General features: G+C 46.8%; 3 protein-coding genes across 7 annotated transcripts; 2 read left to right on the plus strand and 1 right to left on the minus strand.

The window, feature by feature from the left end:
• The first annotated feature begins 181 nt into the window (after positions 1-181).
• rassf6 (Ras association domain family member 6) lies at positions 182-5492 on the plus strand. 2 transcript variants are annotated; one of them, XM_062478680.1, is made up of 10 exons: positions 182-680; positions 2335-2605; positions 2886-3094; positions 3195-3295; positions 3464-3669; positions 3834-3935; positions 4019-4070; positions 4220-4338; positions 4521-4618; positions 4874-5492. In XM_062478680.1, exons 2-10 carry the CDS (start codon positions 2468-2470, stop codon positions 4947-4949), a joined length of 1101 nt encoding a protein of 366 aa, XP_062334664.1. In that variant the 5' UTR covers positions 182-680; positions 2335-2467; the 3' UTR covers positions 4950-5492. The 2 variants fall into 2 exon arrangements, with proteins under 2 accessions (XP_062334664.1, XP_062334663.1); XM_062478679.1 differs by having other exon boundaries at positions 2386-2605.
• Positions 5493-5700: 208 nt separating this feature from the next.
• Positions 5701-9888, minus strand: si:busm1-57f23.1 (uncharacterized protein LOC368621 homolog). Of its 2 annotated transcripts, XM_062478685.1 has the most exons (5): positions 9719-9888; positions 8173-8441; positions 6843-6994; positions 6593-6694; positions 5701-6007 (listed from the first exon to the last, which is right to left on the minus strand). In XM_062478685.1, the coding sequence occupies exons 2-5, from the start codon at positions 8264-8266 to the stop codon at positions 5915-5917; spliced, it is 441 nt and encodes a 146-aa protein (XP_062334669.1). In that variant the 5' UTR covers positions 8267-8441; positions 9719-9888; the 3' UTR covers positions 5701-5914. The 2 variants fall into 2 exon arrangements, with proteins under 2 accessions (XP_062334669.1, XP_062334668.1); XM_062478684.1 differs by lacking the exon at positions 9719-9888 and having other exon boundaries at positions 8173-8492.
• Positions 9837-13358, plus strand: tmem267 (transmembrane protein 267). Of its 3 annotated transcripts, XM_062478683.1 has the most exons (4): positions 9837-9946; positions 11050-11471; positions 11570-11917; positions 11990-13358. In XM_062478683.1, exons 2-3 carry the CDS (start codon positions 11097-11099, stop codon positions 11903-11905), a joined length of 711 nt encoding a protein of 236 aa, XP_062334667.1. In that variant the 5' UTR covers positions 9837-9946; positions 11050-11096; the 3' UTR covers positions 11906-11917; positions 11990-13358. The 3 variants fall into 3 exon arrangements, with proteins under 3 accessions (XP_062334667.1, XP_062334665.1, XP_062334666.1); XM_062478681.1 differs by having other exon boundaries at positions 11570-13358; XM_062478682.1 differs by having other exon boundaries at positions 9858-9946; positions 11053-11471; positions 11570-13358.
• Positions 13359-14900: the final 1542 nt, after the last annotated feature.

Consider the following 14900-nt stretch of genomic DNA (forward strand, 5'->3'; position numbering starts at 1 on the left):
GCTAGGTGTGGAAAGGGTTGAATATCTGACTTGGAGGTGTGTCATACACACGCACAGACACACACATGCATGAATGCATGCACGCACACGTCCACAATGCAGTGTGAGCAGGTGAGTAATATCATGTTACAGTCACCTCCCTGGTTTCCAAAACTGCCGGCATGTTTCACCAATCATTAACTCCTGGAGTCAGCTCTCCTCTGCTCTGGTCTGACTTACTCTGCTCTCGTGTGCCATGGTCTGGTAAGCCATGTTTTGCTCTTATCCTCTCTGCTGGGTTCGACACTATTCTAGTATGCTATAATTGTCTCTACTCTGCTCTGCTCTCTTCTGCGCCAGTCCACTCTGGTCTGGTCCACTCGGTTCTCTTTTGCTCTGGTCTTCTCCGCTCTGCTTTCTACTGCTCTGGTCTGTCATCTGCGTATGTGACATGGACTCTGGACCTGTCTTCACACACGGGGGAAAAACTAGATGAGCACACACTTGCACACATTAACACAAACTAACACACACACACACACACCAGCACACTAACACACACTAATTCACTAACATCCAACATAACACACAGACACACACACGTACACACACACCAACACACACAAAAAGGATCCTGGGACTCAACTGCAAAGGATCCCTGGAGCCAGGAGGACTTCCAGAAACAACAGCAACAAGAACAGGTCAGTCACTCGAATGGACTCAGTGTGTTAACAGAGACTTTTTCCAAAGCACAGAAGAGTACTGGAACATTCCTACTGACACACAAACCCACACACACGCTCACGCACATTCACACATAGAGCCAGTGACAGTTGAAATGTGTTGGTAGCCCAGGGAACCATTGAGGAACCATGTGTTGTGGTCAGGGAGCGTGTCCTCATCTCTGCTGGCGTCCTGTGGTGTCACTGGAAATGGGGTTCTCTCAGAGTACATCTGGCCAGGAGAACTGTCTCTACTGTTAGTTCAATCATGTTGACTGTGTGTTTTCAGTATACACACATTTTTCTATACTATAGTGTTGACTCTGCACTCTGTCTGTTTCTCTTTCACTCTCTCTATCTTTCTCTCTCTCACACACACACACACCGACAGACACATCTACATTTACAGCATGGATAGGCACAAATTTCCTTTAGGCTTTGAATTTGAGTCTCTAAGCCCACACAGGTTGAGGCAGGACATGACACTAAAGACTAAAGACTGACTCCTTTAACCTGGGTGAGCAGATTAGAGCACACCTTAAAAAACCTCAATACACACTAGCATGATACACAGCACACTAAGTCCCAGTTTGAGGTACTTTTATATACGGTACATGTCCTCTGGATGGGAGAGGAGAAGAGGGTTTGAACATGAAGTACATGTGTTAACTGGGGAGAACTAACCTGCTGTATTGCCCTTGGCTTATGGACTTTCCCCTTGACACAGACACACACACAGACACACACAGACACACACACAGACACACAGACACACACACACACACATCAAGTGTGACAGCTAGAGGGTTGGGAGAATACTTGAGATTCCCCAATAGGAGGAGAACAGGCTGGGACAGAACATGAGAGAGAGAGAGAGAGAGAGAGAGAGAGAGAGAGAGAGAGAGAGAGAGAGAGAGAGAGAGAGAGAGAGAGAGAGAGAGAGAAGAGAGAGAGAGAGAGAGAGAGAGAGAGAGAGAGACAAAGAGAGAAAGAGAAAGAGAAAGAGTGAGAGGAGAAAGAGAAAGAAAGAGACAGAGAAAGAGAGAGAATGAAGAGGTACAAGCACATAACTCAGGTCAGTCACTGTTGCCAAAGGCAACCTTCTTGTTATGTTCGTAAACTGGCTGGTGGAATTTGTCTACATTGGTAAATCAAGTCATAATACACATAATACACCCTTCGAGAATGTGTTTTGTATTAATAGTAGCCTGTTCATCTAAAATTAAATAAAAATATATAAAAATACTCTTAGTGAAATAAATGTTCCCTCTCCCCATTGTTTTTATTGAGTGACAGAACAAGGCCCTGATTTAAAAACGAAAATAAATATGTAACAGCTTATTTTCTCATGTTTTATGACCTTTTACTTTTTTTCGTATTTTTTTTTTTATTGTCGCCCATTTTTTATCATTGGTATGTCATGCTCATTGTTTCAAAGAAAATATACTGTATATGTAAAAAAAAAATGTACGTATATCTATATACATATAAACAACCTTTTCTCCAAAAGATTGACCATAGCACGAGCAGAAAGTTTATTGGAGCACGACACAATGAGGCTGGAAACACCTCAGCAGAGAAACCCAACAGAGAGGGTCTCATCAGAGCATGTTTGTCATTCCATGTTCTACAGGTGCCAGGTTATTTTCTAATGGAGTTCTGATAGTGTGTGTGGTGTCTGCAGGTGTGTTTGGTGTCTGCAGGTGTGTGTGGTGTCTGCAGGTGTGTGTGGTGTCTGCAGGTGTGCATGAGACTGAAGGCCGAGGATGAAGCCTGGAGACCAGCACCTGGCGGTAGCGGTTGGAGATGGCAGGAAGATCTCGAGAGCAGAGTTCCTGTCCTTACTGGACACGTACAACTGCTTCCTGAAGGACAAGACTCAGCTGCACCTCCACTACCATCTGGTAGGAGGGGGGAGGGGGAGGGGCGGCTGACCACCAAAACGGAGGGCCTGAACCCTGACCACCAAAACACTGTTTGAACCATGCGCTTCTGTTCCTTGATCTGCTGCTGTCCTTCCTACAAAACACGCACTATTTGTTTGGCGTTTTTTGGACGAAGACATCTGCTAATTGAATGAAATGTAAACATGGAGAAGGGAACAGGGGGAGGAGAGGGAGGGGGGGGTGAGAAGGGAAGGGAGGAAGAGGCAGCGAGGTTCACTGTCTCGTCTGTGTGTGACAGGTTCGAAGAGAGGAGAGGGCGACGAACGGACGAGCAGGCCAGGAGAGGAGCAGAGAGGAGGAGGTTGTGATGGAGGGCATCCTGCCCATCTCCTGGGGCGTACGGAGTCCCATTAGGCTCAAAATGCAGGATGAGAAACAAACCTTCCCTTTAACCAGTCCGGCCACACCTGGCCCTGTCAGTCCAATCAGCCCACTGGAAGCCAAAAGGTCACGCTCAATAAGTCCAATATCCTGCAAATTGTCACATCCAGTCATGGCTGAACTCAACAACTTACTTCCTGGTGCTTTGCTGTGTGTGTGTATACAGGGGAATGACCAGGTGGGGAGAGTTTGATAACCTTCATCACATTGATGAGATAGAGGAGACCAATCAGGAGGCATATGTGGAGAGCAAAACCCACTGTACTGGTTAGAACACACGGAATACCCTTTTTTAGTCCTGTTTGTCTGTCTGCCTATCTATCTGCCTGTTTGGCTGTGTGTCCATCTGTCTGTCTGTCTGTCTATCTGTCTGTTTGCCTGCCTGTCTGTTTGCCTGTCTGTCTGTCCACTAACCCTCTCCATGGTCCCCTCCAGGCCCCCGGCTGTATGAGAGCACCACCCTCATGAGTCCCTCCAGACTGCGGGCAGCGGCCCTGGAAGAGGAGCAGACCAACCTCATACGCTGTATGAGTGATGCCTCATTGGTCAAGAGGAGGAGGGGGAGGAGCCGAACGTCCGAGGAGAAGGAGAGGAACAGACGGCATCGCTTCTCCATCAACGGACACTTCTACAATTATAAGGTGAGGGGGGGGGGGGATTGGGGTAGGGAGAGGAGGATGACAAGGAGAGAGAGAAATGGAAGGAGGAATAGGAGGACCTGGAGGAGATTAGGAATATGTATCTATCGAGTCACACTAACTATCTATGTATTCCTCGCCATCGCTCTCCATCCCTCTCTCCCTAGACCTCCATATTCACTCCATCCTATGGGACGTCCACTAATGTACATATCAACAGCACTATGACAACACAGCAGGTCATAGGTCAGCTGTTGCACAAGTTCAAGGTGAGAAATAGACACACACAGACATACGCACACACATTCCTGCATACCCCTCTGACCTATGCATGTGTCTGTGTGTGGTGTAGATAGAGAACGACCCTCAGGAGTTTGCCCTCTACTGTGTCCATCAGAGTGGAGGTATGTCTATTCTTAATTCTCACTCTCTTTCTCTCTCTATATTTCCCCCTTTCGTTAAGTCGTGTGAAGAGATGTGTTTGTGTGTGCTGTGTGCACGTTATGTGTGTGTGGTTGTCTTACTGTGTGTGTCACGTGTGGGTGTCCTCCAGAGAAGAGGCGCCTGGGGGAGGGAGAGCGCCCCCTGTGGGAGCGCGTGCTGCAGGGCCCCTCCGATGACTTCATGAGGATGTTTCTGATGGACAGAGACGAGGAGGAAGTCAGCAACGACGTACGTCTCGGGCCCCGCCCACCCGTGCTCTGATAGGTCCAATGATTATGTTGTCAGAGACTGACCAAACAAGTTTGAAGTTGCAATGAGAGATGTGTTCATTCGAACCATGGACCCTTCAGTCACATGATGAACGTTGATGGAGGGTGACTCTGTCCTAACACCGGTTGGGTTGTGTCCAGGTGGCCCAGTACCTGAACCTGGAGCTGCCTCTGCTGGAGGGAGTACTGCAGAAGCTGGAAGAGGAGGAGAACCGAGAGGTCCAGAGGGTCATCAACAAGTCAGTCACCATGGTTCTACTGCATGGACACACACACACGTACACAGACAGACACACACACTTGACAAAACACATACACACACACACTGCATGGACACACACACGTACACAGACACCCACACACACTTGACAAACACACACATACACACACACACTGCATGGACACACACACACAGTAAAGCTAATTTACCAGCCTAAGTGTGACATGTGCCTCATCTGTCTGCCATTGTGTGTGTGTGTGTGTGTGTGTCCTAGGTATCACCAGCAGCAGAGACTCCTGTCTCAGTGTCTGAACACAAAAATCCCACCCAACATAGAGACCAGCGTGTGATTGACCGACCTGACCAGTCTACAGACAGGTGACAACAGACTACCTGACCAGATAAGACAGGTGACAACAGACACACAAGAATGGACTACAGACGCAGCCAGGCAAGCCACAGATACAAGGACATACTTGGAACAACAGACGCCTGCATTTCTTCAGGGTAGTGATGTAATTATCTTCGGAAAAAGACATTTGAGATGCAGGAAATCCTAGAGATGTAAATGATCACTCTGTAAATATAACTGTTATTTTGATGCATTAAATACATGTTGTTCTAATCCCTCTGTAAATATAAACGTGATTCATTAAAAATTGTGTTTTTTTACTGAAGATTGTGGTGTCATAGGCAGTGAGTATGTTGTTGCCTGTGTGTGTGTGTGTGTGTACTGTGTTTGTGTGTGACTGTTCCAGTCTGTGTTTAGCCGAGAGGGCTGTTTCCCTCATTCAGAAGCATGTATTTGGGGCCGTTGCTAAGTGCTGGGTACTGATGGAAATTTGTCATAATGCCTGAAAAAAAGAGTGAAAATAAATGTTTGGTTTACAAGGCAGGGTGCTCCAACATGTCTGTTTGACTAATTGCAGGGAGCTTTGGATAGAGAAACAACCTAGACACACCACCCACACAGCATTCTCCCTCTTTCTCTCTGTCTTTTTATTCCAACTCTGACCTTCCTACTTCCTACAATAGGAAAAGTGTATTGGATCCAGGATTGTTAATGTGGCGTCACATAATAACAATTCATATAAACATGAATAGTATGTATCTCGTCAGACACTTTTATTTTCTAAAATCACAACAAAACAAGAATCATGACAAGAAAAAATACATCTCCGATAAACTGAGATTGTTCTAAAATGGGGGTCGCTATGAAGGTCAGCGGACGAGGCCGGTCCTGGCTGGAGCGGGTCTCTGCAGCCGTGGTGCGGCTGGTTGAAGGACCGTGCTCCTGCGAGCAGGTTTGGATTCCTCAGACGGCGGGCTGCTTGTGGCAGGAGGAGCTGACCACCTCGTGCGTGTTTGTGCGGGGGTCAAACTTCACCTCAAACTTACAGGTCAGACGCTGAAACACACATACATGTGTCCCGTCACGTCACGTGTCTCAGGACACGCCAGACATGTTTAGAAGACATCCTACAAACTGTCATATGTCTGAAATTAAATCTATTCTGATCACGTGGTGCATCATCGGTTTAATTTGTTGAAATAATTAACTAATAAATAACATAAACCAAACACACAGACGCATGTAAAAATGTAGAAAAATACCATACCTCTGGACATTTGTGATTAATTCTGCAAGTGTGTCTAGTACTGTCTGACTCAGCAGTTACACAGAGAGACACTGTTAAAATTTCCACTGCTGAAACCACCAGAACCAGCAGGGCATACACACACACGCACACAAATCAGGCCAGGGGAACACACCCAAACACACATCAGGCCAGGGGAGCACACAGAACTGCTGCCGTTCTTAGCTGACATCAGCTGACATAAATGAACATTGGGTAGCTTATGATAGGGTGTGTCCTGTTCTTTCACATACTGTTCCAGAAACACAGACTGAAGGCTACAGTACATGCACATCAATGTACTGCGTGTCCATGTGTATGAGAGCTAAAGGAACTAAGCTAAAAAAGGTACCAACCTTCCTGGCCAGAACGCAGGACTCCATGTCTGTCATCTCAGTCTTCAGACACTTGGTCTTCCCCACCGTAGCTTGGATCCTATAGTTGATCTTATTGGTCACCTGCTCACACCACAGAGACTGACTGTCAGGGACAGACACACACGCACCTACACAGTCACCCCCCTCCCGCCCCACCCCGTTCACACTCTGAACATACACAACGACACACTCACACCCCCCCCCCCCCCACACACAAAAGGAATCCGACCTGTGTCTCAGCGGACGTGACGTTGATGAGTTTGAAGTACTTCCTGGCCTTGGACTTCTTGTTGAAGTCCTCCATGGCGCTCCTTACTGCCTCCTGGACCTCCTCACTGTCTGCACTCCTCTCGAACCAGCCCCCCAGCAGCTGCACCTGTCCTACACACACACACACACACACACACAGAGTTACAATACAATAGTACCTTGTCTACACAATCCACATACAAACTAGGACCAGGAATATAGAACAAGGACCAGGAAAGGAAACCCAGCAATGCCTGTACCACAACAACAACAACAACAACAACAACAGCATAGCAGCCCAGCCCATCCAGGGTGTGCGAGTCAAAACCCTGAGTCTGCAGAACGTTCTGGAAGAGTGAACCCAGCCAGATGCAGCTGCATGCCCAGGTCAACATGTGAGCTCAGCAGACAGCTTCGCCACAGGACATGACTCATTTCTATGAGAGGCATGTTGAGGTTTCAGAGAGGCTGTCTGTGTGGAACAGGTTATATACAGGCTGAATCTGCCAGCCTAATATTGTTGACATCAAAACCATCTAAATTAATCTTCAAAGGCTCCCATCTTTGATGTTCTGAAAGACCCTCTCATGTAGCTCCTGTTGGGGCTGTTCATTTACATTCCCCAGTTAAAGAGACAAAGCCTGGTTTGTTCAAATTAAAATATAATTATGATTAGAATATTGGCCATAAGAGTGCTTCATCCGCTTCAAACAAATCATGATAAAAATGTTTTGGGGGGGTTATTCCACTTAACTCACTTTCATAAGATCCCACAGTACCATTTTGTTAAGAGTCTAAACAGATTTTAGTTTCTTGTCCTCTGTGTTTGTGGTTACCTATAATAAGTGACAAATAACATTCCCTTTTAACAGACCAGTGCTCCCAGTTATCACAGACTACAACACACCAGAGCTTCAGTTATCACAGACTACAACACACCAGAGCTTCAGTTATCACAGACTACAACACACCAGAGCTCCAGTTATCACAGACTACAACACACCAGAGCTCCATTTATCACAGACTACAACACACCAGAGCAGTGATCACAGAATACAACACACCAGAGCAGTGATCACAGACTACAACACACCAGAGCAGTGATCACAGACTACAACACACCAGAGCTCCAGTTATCACAGACTACAACACACCAGAGCTCCAGTTATCACAGACTACAACACACCAGAGCTCCAGTTATCACAGACTACAACACACCAGAGCTCCAGTTATCACAGACTACAACAGACCAGTGTTCCAGTTATCTCAGACTACAACACACCAGTGCTCCTAGCAGCTCAGGTACTTACTGACAGAGACCAGTTCTTCCTCCACAGGCTGCTCTGCGTGGCCCAGTTGGAGGGCAGAGATGAGAGAGAGCAGGAGGACGAGCAGGGGAACCATGGTTGTGATGAGAGACCCACCGGACCTGGGATCCTGACACAGACGACCAGAACCAAACCCAAAGCAGACCTCTGGAGCCGACTGGAAGATGGAGAGGAGACTCGACTGTTACAGAGCCTGAGAGAGAATGAGTGAGAGATGGAGAGAGAGAGAGTGGGAGGGAGGTCTGCTAATGCTGTATTAGACAGGGAGGGACAGAGAGATGATGAGAGAGAGAGTAGGAGAAAAGGGAGGGAGTTCTGTATTTAAGCTCTGGAATGTTTAACCGGTCAGTTAAGTCCACACCCTTCCTGGCAATGACGCCACTTAGCTTACACACAGATCAGTGGCTTTTCGTGCCTATGTGTTTGTGTGTATTATGTTTGTGGGCATGTGAGTATTATGTGTGTGGGGGCGTGCCTGGGTGTGTGGGTGTTTTCTATGTGTATGTGAGCACTGGTCCTTTCTGTGCCTTTCTGTGAGTCAGACTCATCCAGTGTCACTAGCTCTGAGTCAGGCTGCTGTGGAGGCTGAGCAGGACCCCCTGACCAGGAGCCCTGCCACTCACAGCCATCTCGCTCAGCCGGACAACACAGATGGGGCCAGCACTATTGTTGCTAAAACAGTACTGCTGAGTAGTACTATTGGGTGTAGGTGTATTGTTTTTGTGTTTTCTGTGCAGAGAATACAGCCGTCCGTACCACCGTGCAGCTTTGGTTAACCCCCCCCCCCTGTCCCCAGGACTGACCTAAGAGCTAGTAGTACAGCAGCTATATCAGAGACATGTCACCTGTCCATCTGTCTGTCCTCTGTCTCCGTCCACCCACCTACCCACCTACTAGATCATTCCAAGCCCCCCCCCCCCCCCCCCCCACACCTCAACTCCACCACACCCTCCCACATACACCAACTTCCTGTCCCCGTATCCCACCACTAATTCCTCCAAGCTCATTGCTTTTGTTCGGACCTGACCCCAGTAATCTCTCAGCAGACATAATGCTTGGTTCCTCACCCAACACGACATCAAACTGGATATAGCATCAGCATCTCATTAGCGCACCCTATTAAAATACACACGCAATCTAGTTGATTTCGTAGTAAAAAAGATTTTTTTTTTCATTTATAATATAACCAGTGATGTAAAGTCACTAATCATACACAGACATGGAATTTACATGTTAGGTAATCCATGGAGTACTAGCCCTGTGTCTACTCTGGAGTCACACATTAGCAAGACGAGATCTAAACATTATTTATTTGTATAAATAAAATAAAATAAACGTACGGTTTCAAATAATGTATTTTTTAAACTTGTGTTTTCAACAAACTTTGTCAGCAGGAGCACACCTTGACATTTCTTATTTGCACTGGAATTTTAGAAAGAGTGTTTAGTTTTTTTTTACCAAACGCCAAATAATGATGTTAACATAATGTTCCACCTAAGAATAAAAATCTTTAATGTTAGTTTCTTACCTGGAACGAGATGAGACGTATTTTCTGATGGTATGCTTGACGAAAGGGTCCTCTTTGTGAACCAACTGCTCTGTGATTGGATAGTAATCCTCTGTAAGACCTTGAATGATAACTATATTTCCCAATGAAAACCGGCCATTGTGCACAGGGGCTGGGCGTTACTTGTGTTGACGTTGGACCATTATACACAACAGCTGACAGCTAGAGTTGAAACAAACACAGTATGGGGTGAGTATCGTTATATTATGCTCGACTTAGGCTATATAGGAATATATCCTGCTGTTAAATGACGGGGTTTTAACGTAGCTAGTATACATCTGTATTTGGAAATTAAATCGAATGAATGTTTTAGCCTTTACTTGTACTTACCCAGCTAGCTAGAGGCTAACGATGTTAGCACTTTTGACATTGCCATGACAGCACACTAGTCTCCGCCTACACAAAGCAGTAGGAGATGAGTGCTCGGTAGACGGCTGGTGATCCGATTTAGATTCCTTCGATGAATAGTGTTAATGTTCGTTAATTAGCTCGATAGCCTTCAATTACTAATAACATTTGGAAGAGCTTAACACTTGCACTGTTCTGCTCCTTTTAAATCACTGGTGCAGCTGGTGGTAGCAGCTAGCTAGCATCCTCTCATCCTGGTTTTAGTTGGGTACCTGCCTAGCTAGCTCCTATTAGCCACAGCACACCACAGCATGTTATAAGCTGGATTGCTGTCACTCCATACTAACTAGCTAGCTTCCATAATACAGGTCTATGGATAATACAGTAGCCGTCTAAAGCAGCTAGCTAGCTGCTCCCCTCCCTAGAGAGCCCTCACTGGACCCAGTGGCACACAGTGCAGAGTCAGAGTAGCTAATTGGTTATTATGAGGCTGGCCTATATTTTTATTACATTTAGTCATTTAGCAGACACTCTTATCCAGAGCGACTTACAGTAAGTACAGGGACATTCCCCCCGAGGCAAGTAGGGTGAAGTGCCTTGCCCAAGGACACAACGTCATTTTGCACAGCCGGGAATCGAACCGGTAACCTTCAGATTACTAGCCCGACTCCCTCACCGCTCAGCCATCTGACTCCCCTTTTATCAGAGAGATAGAAAGATGTGAGAAAAAGAGACCTACTTTGATTTGCCTGTTCTACATCATTCTTGCAACATCCGTCTATCCAGCAGTAAGACTAGGAGGTCATAATTAGAGCAATATGTAACTTCCCAAAGTGTATGTGTGTGAAAGGGAAAGAGGAGGGGGGTCTCTGTGTGTATATATATACTCTCAGAGAGAGAGAGGGCTGTAATAGTGTATTCACTTCTCTCTCCCTGACCCCCAGTAGCCCCCATTGGTCCTGCTGACAGCCTATAGGAGAAGACCTCGGCCATGCAAGGGTTCTACTCCAAACTCGACTCCTCCCCTCAAGCGGGAGGGGGCATGTCCATGCCTCTCAGCCTCGCCGTGGAGACGGAGAAGGCCCAGGCCCTCCTCCAGACCTTCAGCTCTGCCTCCGTGCTGGCGTCCGCAGGGTTGGGCCTGTTCTGTGTGCTGGCAGACCACATCCTGGTCCAGCTCCAGCAGCACCTGTGGCTCCGGGCCCTGCTGGACAACGGCGTCCATGGCCTGGTTGGGCTCTGGTCTTGGGCCATTGTGATTGGGTTGCGGAAGAGGAGCGACCTGTATGAGGTCCTGCTGGCCGGGTTCCTGGCTTCGGCCATAGACCTGGACCACTTCTACATGGCGGGGTCTCTGTCGCTCAAGGTAGGGTACCCTGGCTCCTCCTATTTCTCTCTCTCTTTTTCGATTTTTTTCAATTTTCTCCCTCTCTTTTTTCCTCTCTGTGTTTCTCTCGCTCTCAGGCAGCGGTCAGCCTCCCCCAGCGGCCCCCGCTGCACTGCTCCAGCCTCATCCCTGTGCTGTGCCTCTCCCTGAGGCTGCTCATGTGGCTGGGCAGGCTGAAGGACTCCTGGTGCTCCCTGCCCTGGATGCTGCTCATCGCCATGGCGTCCCATCACATCAGGGACGGCACCCGCCACGGCCTCTGGGTCTACCCTTTCGGACACACGGCGGCCATCTCCTATTGGCTGTACGTGTGCACCACCGCCACCCTGCCTCACCTGTGCTCCGTGCTCATGTACCTGACCGGGACCAGGGACATGATCTCCACCAAGCACGGGGTCGCCATCGACGTTTGACCCCCCTGACCCCTTCACCTCTAACCGGGACCACTGATGTGATCTCCAAGCACGGGGTCGCCATCGACGTCTGACCCCCCTGACCCCTTCACCTCTAACCGGGACCACTGATGTGATCTCCAAGCACGGGGTCGCCAAATGACCTCTTCCCCCCTGACGGACACCAGAGACTCTTATTATCCCACAATGCCTCACTCATCTCTATGTGAAATTCTGGCCGCAGCCTACGGCTACACTGAGACTTAAACCCCAAATCTTCTACTACCTATCTCTCTCTCTCTCTCTCTCTCTCTCGTGTCCCCTCTTCTCTACCTCCACTTCTCTATGTATGCTCTACTTTCTCTGCTCCTATATCTTTCTCTTTCTTGACCAAGCTAAGAGTCGGTCTCCTGCCTCTGCGTCTGTCAGTCAGTGATTTGGTGATAAGGTGGATTTTTACTGTTGGAAACATCTCTATGAATGACATATTTCTTAGTACTGTACAGGGTGTGTGTGTGTGTGTGTGTGTGTGTGTGTGTGTGTGTGTGTGTGTGTGTGTGTGTGTGTGTGTGTGTGTGTATGCATGCTTGTGAGTGCCAAGCTGACACCACCATTCTATGATTCCATGTATGTAAATTAGAGCTTTCCCAAACCACCTTCTGGTGGGGATGCTTGTTGTTAGTGGATACAGTAGCTGGTGTAGTTCACATTAGAAAAGTCACTTCTTCACACTGTCCCCAAGTTAGACTAGGAGCACTACAACCATCAACAACACCTTTACATTCCTTATATGTTCAATATTCTTTGTGACTTTTGATGATTTTTAACCTTCATCGCATTTTTTACTTTTGACGAGCCAACTTTTGACCACGTATGAAGTTACTGCATTTGGGAGAGGGATTTGCAGGTTACCATTCTGTCCACCAGGGGACATTATGGAGTCACATTCTCTCAGTTTACACAGAACTGAGCTTTCCAATCTGGGTTCTAAAGAAATACAATTTCTCTACCTAGCTGCTGGTGTTACAGCTTAAGAAGTGGTTCAGCTTAAGAACGGACTAACTAGGCTATTGAAACCAGTCAAACTAAGCTAGAGTTGGAGAGCAGAGCAGGTTTGGAGTTTAAAACCACAGGAGGGTAGCTGTCCAAGAACTGGGTTGTAGATAACTGAGAACAGGGTGCATAAACCCCCCAGTTTCAGCGAATCTCCTTTACATGTGAGCTCACTCTGCAAACACCAAACTTCTACTGTACTACTGCTGCTGTACTAATGTGTCTTTAATTAATGCAATATGTTGAATTGTGCACATTTTATTTAATGCATTTTGTTGGTTTGGAATATTATTTATTGACTTTCTATTTTTTATGTTAGCCGTCCAGTTATTTCAGATTGGTTTGAGGTCTGTGTGATTAAGGGGAGACTGGGTTGTTGGAAACATTGTTCTTTTTAAGAATTAATCCGAACATAAACTGATCCTGTGTTTGTGTGGTTTATTGTGTTTTAATCACCAGAAAACATGTGTGCACACACATCACAAACACCATACATGCAGTTATTCACACATCCAGATGGATAACATTACTGACCTTGAAATCCTCATGACAGGAAATGATTTTCTGCTCAGTCAGGCAATGGAGATTCTAATTTAGGAGGGTGGGGTTAGGGGTCATTGACTGCAAAACATTCTGTGGAGTTTTTCCAGTGAACTGGGGTTGGAAAGAGGTTAGAAAAGGAAAGGGGAGGAAGGGGGAGTTGGGGGATCTTGTGATGTAACTTCCTGGTTTTCTTTCTGAAACGTTTTTCAGCTGTTTGAATTTCCTCAATACCTTCAATCAATATAAAGTGTGTGACAACACGAAAACCAAGAGAGTGATACAAAATTTATTCCACAGAAGTACAAACGTGTAAAGTATGAAAACAGCTTATTGTATTATCGTACATGTGAAGCAAAATAGACTATGTACAAATCTGTATTGGACGTCTGAAGATACACCATAACGACCACATTACTCAGGCTACAGTGAACAAGAAAGAAACGTCCCAATGAATAAACGGTGAGTGTCACTGCGCAGGCCTGGGCAGGTGGGCAATAAAGTCATTTCATACTGCCGTTTGGTGGACTGGCCACAGAAATAAACTGGATATTGCTTGAAAAAGAAAAAAAATAATTTTTTGAGACTCTTTTCAAGTTCAGATTGAGAATGCTGAGATTTGAGATTCCGAAGATGATCGAGCCTTAAATTCAGTCAGTGGTCTCACAAGGTGCTTGGCGTAACGAGCAGACAAAACAGACCTCTCCTGGAACTGTGGAGGACGTTTGGATGAAGATTCTTTATTGCTAAACTAAAGTATCTGGGTTTGTCAAACTGCAGGGTCATTTGGCATGGGGCTTTAGAATGAGTCACTCAGATGAACAATCGGTTTTGTCCTCCATGAAATCTGAAAACGGTCTCTGTGTCTCTCGCATACCAACGCAACCTACCAATTCAAACAACACAGTCCCACCGGAAAACCAAAATAAATCTAATCAACTCCAACTGCCGCCACCCCACATTACCCAGAAGGCCTCATTACACAAACAACCGTAGTAACCATAAACCACGGCCACACTACTTTTTTACCCTGCAAACTCATTTTGGTATCACTATGTCCGGACGGCAGCGCCACTCTCTCCAGAACTACTTCTGCAGATGTGTCCTCACGCTGAAATGCTCCGAAAGATTCATAACTTGTGCACAACTTGTGAGACAGTAACAGCCTTTGCCTGTTTGAAATCAGTGTATGTGGAACTGACGTTGGCTTCTGCTCCTCCCCCTTGCTCTGAGCACCAATGAGAATGCCATTTTCCATGTCAGTTGCTGGCCAGACGAGCAAAACAGCAAGCTACTCGAGGGGGGGGGGGAGGCAGAAACGCTGTCTTTAGAACGGCACCTTTGCACGGCATCTTAGGATGCCAGCGCTCGAGGGTTGTTGGGGGACTGAAACAGTCGGATGAACAGTCACATGTTTCTGAGA

Source organism: Osmerus eperlanus, chromosome 14 (assembly GCF_963692335.1).
Source record: "Osmerus eperlanus chromosome 14, fOsmEpe2.1, whole genome shotgun sequence".
NCBI lineage: Eukaryota > Metazoa > Chordata > Actinopteri > Osmeriformes > Osmeridae > Osmerus > Osmerus eperlanus.

Bases quoted from the DNA above. Each gene is read 5' to 3' on its own strand.
- rassf6 (XM_062478680.1), top strand. From the start codon at position 2,468: ATGAAGCCTGGAGACCAGCACCTGGCGGTAGCGGTTGGAGATGGCAGG. The intron at 2,606-2,885 runs GTAGGAGGGGGG...TGTGTGTGACAG, and splicing joins TGCACCTCCACTACCATCTG to GTTCGAAGAGAGGAGAGGGC. The intron at 4,071-4,219 runs GTATGTCTATTC...GGTGTCCTCCAG, and splicing joins CTGTGTCCATCAGAGTGGAG to AGAAGAGGCGCCTGGGGGAG.
- si:busm1-57f23.1 (XM_062478685.1), bottom strand. From the start codon at position 8,266: ATGGTTCCCCTGCTCGTCCTCCTGCTCTCTCTCATCTCTGCCCTCCAA. The intron at 6,695-6,842 runs GTCGGATTCCTT...TGGTGTGAGCAG, and splicing joins TCACGTCCGCTGAGACACAG to GTGACCAATAAGATCAACTA. The intron at 6,008-6,592 runs GTTGGTACCTTT...TGTGTGTTTCAG, and splicing joins CCTGCGTTCTGGCCAGGAAG to CGTCTGACCTGTAAGTTTGA.
- tmem267 (XM_062478681.1), top strand. From the start codon at position 11,097: ATGCAAGGGTTCTACTCCAAACTCGACTCCTCCCCTCAAGCGGGAGGG. The intron at 11,472-11,569 runs GTAGGGTACCCT...TCTCGCTCTCAG, and splicing joins CGGGGTCTCTGTCGCTCAAG to GCAGCGGTCAGCCTCCCCCA.